Source organism: Zingiber officinale, chromosome 1A, assembly GCF_018446385.1.
Source record: "Zingiber officinale cultivar Zhangliang chromosome 1A, Zo_v1.1, whole genome shotgun sequence".
Taxonomy (NCBI): domain Eukaryota; kingdom Viridiplantae; phylum Streptophyta; class Magnoliopsida; order Zingiberales; family Zingiberaceae; genus Zingiber; species Zingiber officinale.
Window position 1 is genome coordinate 145913177 of NC_055987.1, and position 4933 is coordinate 145918109.

Here is a 4933-nt window from a genome sequence, read left to right on the forward strand (position 1 = left end):
GAAATTCCCATGTTGAATAATTTTTCTCCATAAATTTCACACAAAACTCAAAATTGCTTCCAGCCATTTTAGCAGACAAGAAGAACACAAGGAGAGATAAGCAATCTAATACAACTTCAAGAAAAAATTTATAGGAATCGATTCCTCTTCATTTACAACTAGATGTATTAATTATGACAAATTTACCTCTATTTATAGCCACACTAATTAGAGAAATAAATAAATTGTATAAAATAAATATTCGCTATATATGGCAACAAATCTCACATGACCCTTCAAAACTTTTCTGTCTACCTAAAAGATAATGTAGTGCTTGATTAATGCAAGTGGAGTGACAACTCATCCCCTCATCTCTCTATTTGAATCACATATGTTTTGTTGTATCTTGACTAGCAGATAAAAGTGAAAGCAATAGCCATCAATTACAGGATCTAGCTATCATTAATCTTTAAGGTAATATTGAAAATTGAAAGAATGGCTAACATGGGCTAACTTGAATCCATCACTAGAGTTATTGATTTTACTTGTCATTGAAGATCTTGCAAGCACAGCGGAAGTCTTCTATAAGATTGAGTCGGCAACGCAAGGTCCTTCTCAGTGAGGAAGAAGAATGGAGGATATATAGGAGAAGTTAATCCAGCCAACCCTAATCAAACTAATTCTCTTCCTTTATATATCCCGTCCAACTTGTGGGGACTATCCACCATAAAGCTCGTATCTCATCATTGTCATCAACAACGCATCAATGTTAATGAATCGGATTAATGGATCTACATATTGAATCCACATCCAATATCTTAAACCCTCTTTATACATAAAATATTAGATCACTTAATTGAGGTTTAGTTTGTTTAATGACAATTAGTTGTGTGTGTTAATCAAGTGTAAGTTCACAAGATTTAAGCCCACTAATGTGGGCTTAATCCTTCAAAAAGATATCCTCATGGAGCCTAAAATTGAATTTAAAGTAGGATTTTAAAAATCCCTAATTAACCTAGTGAATGCACTTAATTAGGTGATTTGCACAATATCTGTGAAAATTTACTTGATTAATTTTAATCATGAAGCAATCATTACTCTGGCCAATTCTATGCAGTAACTGGAGACTAATTAATTGAAGCCTTCTTGTGCCAAGAATATGGTCCTTAAGGATGAGACCAGGCACATTCTCAAGGCCAGCACCATCACTACTCTGAAAGAGACGTCTATTTTGGCAGAGACTTTGTGTCTTTGATACCTTACATTAGAACATGGGGCAATTCAAGGAAATAGACCGATCAGATTTGTCTTGGTCAAACTGGTGATAAAAGCTGATACCCCACACAACATACTCAATCAAGTGAAATGCCTGTGGCAAAGCTTCAAAAGGGTTTTTGGTCGAGTAGGATAAAGTTAAAAGAGCTCTGGAGTGGCTTGCGCTTGATTCAAGGAAAAGAGAGAAAAAGAAGGGATTCTGATGAAGAGTCACTGCTAGTGTCTTAGCTATGGTAATAGTGCTGCTCAAGTAATGAATTTTCCCATGGTGTTGATTGCTAGTTAATGAGAGAAAAAAAAAAGGCAAGGTTTTGCTGTGAGAAAATTGAGCATATAAATTCTTTACTCCACTGTGTTGTAATGTTCAGCAAAGGTCAGAGATTGCGACATTGATATATTGCTCTTCTTTTCAATATTCTCTATCAATCTATCAAAATATTGAGTGCCTTTGAAGTTCTGATCTTTATTTCCAAGACATACTACTAAAGGTATATGGTATATCTGCCTACCTGAATTCTTAGGCTTGCTACCAAAATAAATTGAAAAAAAAAAAAAAAAACATAGTTGCAAATGAGCTTTTGGCACAGTGATCCCATCTATCTGTAGTCTGACCAATTCTCCCTATCAACTTGAACCTTATAGTTTTGTCAAATGTGTTTTCCAATTTGTGTAGTAGTGGGGATGACTCGTTTTCAAATATACAAGAAATTGTGGTGTTCATGACCTTAGCAACATCTTTCACTGTCTGATCAGGGTATTATTACCACTGACCTCTCTTAATTAGAGATATAGCCAAGTACTCAAATATCCACTTCTAGACATTCCCTCAGAGATAAGATTAATTTTTTTTATAATATCCAAAATCTCAATTTCAATAGCACAATACTCTCCCTCAAGTCACTTTCTGATCCATTTATCTAGCTACCATCTCAATCCCTTGCTAAAGCTTTCACCACTTGCAGAGAAAAGTTGAAGGTCCCATTCCTGAGAAGTGAACAAAAACATAAGAACAAAGAGCTTCTTGTGACTACTTTATCCTTGTTATCTTGTAACCCTTTACGTGAACAATGCCATCACAAGTAGATCTCTATCTAAACTCAAACACTAATCTTTATCTGTTAAACTGTGCTCAATTTAATTAGTAGTGACATTATTGAATAGGTTGACTGAGCCAAGTGGATGTGCCTCTTCCATGCCTCTATTTTATACCCACCACAGACTGTATTTGGGCATATTATTTGTCAATAAAAGCCATGGAGCATCAAATTAAGCAGTGATTGCTCGTGATAGCTAATGATTCTGGCCTGCCTTCCATGATAAGTTGCACCTCTTTTTCGTGATTACTTACTTTTCAGTTTCTTCCTCACCACCATTCTCCATTTGTTTTGCTCCACTTTGAACCTTGATGAGTTCAGGCCACTTGCTTCCCTGCACAAGAGTAAGCTATATATCTTCTTCTGTTTTGCTGGCTGTTATCTGTATGTGAAACTGCTCTTCTCTTTGCAGTTGTCTTCCTATGTTTCTCAGATCAAAGTTTCAGGAGTTCATGCTGAAGAACAGGTCTAGTACAGTGACCAGCAAGCAAGGCCTGATGTGTGATCCTCCCTCAGCTGCAGCCTCTCCCACTTCTATACTGGAAACCATGGCCTTCTCGTCCATTAGGAACAGCAGCAGAAAGGTCTCCAAGGAGTTTGAAGAAGAGACAAGAGGCATTGGACTTGGCCTTCTTGATGTACTCACGAATGAAGACTCTGTCACGGCTATTTCCAAGCAAGAGAAGAGAGTGGTGGTGTTTGGGCCTAAGCTTAAGATTCAAATACCTTCTCCGGCCACTGAATCCATCTTCATTTCGAGTGTCGGTCGTTCACCTATAGAATTTGGCATCAAAACTAGGAATTCACTGGTGGCCTTGTACCCCTCCTCCCCTGCTCAGAGAACGTTGATTCCTCGGTCAGAGATGGCCCAGTCGGAGGATTACACTCGCGTCATCTTGCACGGGCCAAATCCGAAGACTACTCATATTTTTGAAGACTGCATCATTGAAAGCGGCAGCAGTCAATCTACTGATCATGTGAACTGGAACTGTTCTTGTGGCGATGGATTGAGCAGTCCTGTGAATGATCTTTCAAGCTTCTCCAATGGTTGCAGAAAGAGAACTGACACGGGAGGAGATTTTCATGGACAGGTTTGTTATCAAATCTTCTTTGAGAAAGAAAAATAAAGATTCTATTTTTTTTTCCTGAACAACGTTGAATCGCTCAATTGCTTTGAGGAGATGTCATTTCGTAGAATAACAATCCTTACTCTGTTTATCTTAGAACATGAAAGGAAATTCTGCTGCTACATTGCCACTACCAGGAAATGTTTGAAGCAAAAGGGGGAACTTTGAGTCGCACTATCAATTTGGCAACGCAAGAATTGCTTGAAGCAAGATCCCATAAATGATACCACCTTTCGTTGCCTCTACTTTTGCTTTTCTTTTCAGATCTTTCGCTTCCTTTTCCCTTGCTTACAAAGGCGTGATATAGTTGTTAATGTATGGTGAGGAACTGATTTGTTCATGTAAACCCTCACCAGAATGAGGCATGAAAGACTTTTGAAGAGAGAAATCATAAGATCGTGGGACATTTTAGATTACCAAAATGCATCGCGTTCAAGATTTAACATTTCCTACACCCTGACACTGGCACACAACTAAACGAGATTACAAAGATGCGAAAGGTATACACTACTAATCAGGCAGCCTTCTTGGGGGATTTGGTCGCCTTGGAAGGCGATTTGGGCTCCTTGGCAGCCGTCTTCTTCGGTAGCAGCACCGGATTGATGTTAGGCAGCACGCCGCCGTGGGCAATCGTCACGCCGGCGAGCAGCTTCCCTAACTCCTCATCGTTCCGTATCGCAAGAAGCACGTGGCGCGGGATGATCCGGTTCTTCTTGTTGTCGCGAGCCGCATTCCCGGCCAGTTCCAGCACCTCCGCCGCCAGGTACTCCAGGACGGCGGCGAGGTAGACGGGGGCACCCGAGCCCACGCGCTGGGCGTACCGCCCTTTCTTGAGGAAACGGCCAATGCGACCAACGGGGAACTGGAGGCCGGCCTTGGTCGACCTGGAGACTGCCTTCTTCTTGGGCCCTCCGGCTCGGCGCCCAGCTGCTCCCTTCTTCGCCTTGCCGGCGGTTGCTCCACTGGCGTCCATCCCCTTCCGGCGAGATCTCGAGTCGTGCGCGAGAGAATTCGAAGAGAAGGCGGCGGTTTGGATATTTGAAATCGCTGCAAAGCCGAAGCGAACCGAAACCATTTTATAGCCATGGGTTGGTTTTCGTGAGCTGTGCCATCCTCAGATCGACCTCCGTAGCCGTTGGATAGGTTTCGATGGACGGGTCGAGGAAGCGCGCACTGGTGATCCGTGAGAACCGATTACTGACCAATGAAAATTGGCCACAGATGGATGCTCTGATTGGCACCTGACACAGCCTCATTCGCCACCTCTCCTCCGTTGGATTAATGAGATTTAATCACAGCCATACAATATCGAGCAGTTAAAATTAAATTCTGTGGGTTGAAAATTGGCTTAAAAAAGTGTTCTTTATATCTATATTTCTACAATTATTTTCTATTATACAATGTTCTATCACTATTTATTTATTATATTTATTTAATTAAATTAAATATTTAATGTAG

The 4933-nt window shown here is 40.7% G+C and overlaps 2 protein-coding genes across 2 annotated transcripts; one reads left to right on the forward strand and one right to left on the reverse strand.

Moving 5' to 3' along the window:
* The first annotated feature begins 2506 nt into the window (after positions 1–2506).
* Positions 2507–3891, forward strand: LOC122037738 (FCS-Like Zinc finger 8-like). Its single transcript, XM_042597186.1, has 3 exons — positions 2507–2692; positions 2761–3439; positions 3573–3891. Exons 2-3 carry the CDS (start codon positions 2771–2773, stop codon positions 3621–3623), a joined length of 720 nt encoding a protein of 239 aa, XP_042453120.1. The 5' UTR covers positions 2507–2692; positions 2761–2770; the 3' UTR covers positions 3624–3891.
* Positions 3889–4565, reverse strand: LOC122037747 (histone H2A-like). The gene has a single exon (XM_042597196.1). It carries the CDS (start codon positions 4548–4550, stop codon positions 3990–3992), a length of 561 nt encoding a protein of 186 aa, XP_042453130.1. The 5' UTR covers positions 4551–4565; the 3' UTR covers positions 3889–3989.
* Positions 4566–4933: the final 368 nt, after the last annotated feature.

Coding starts and splice junctions, on each gene's coding strand:
- LOC122037747 (XM_042597196.1), bottom strand. CDS start 4,550: ATGGTTTCGGTTCGCTTCGGCTTTGCAGCGATTTCAAATATCCAAACC.
- LOC122037738 (XM_042597186.1), top strand. CDS start 2,771: ATGTTTCTCAGATCAAAGTTTCAGGAGTTCATGCTGAAGAACAGGTCT. Junction 3,440..3,572: donor GAGGAGATTTTCATGGACAG/GTTTGTTATCAA, acceptor TGTTTATCTTAG/AACATGAAAGGAAATTCTGC.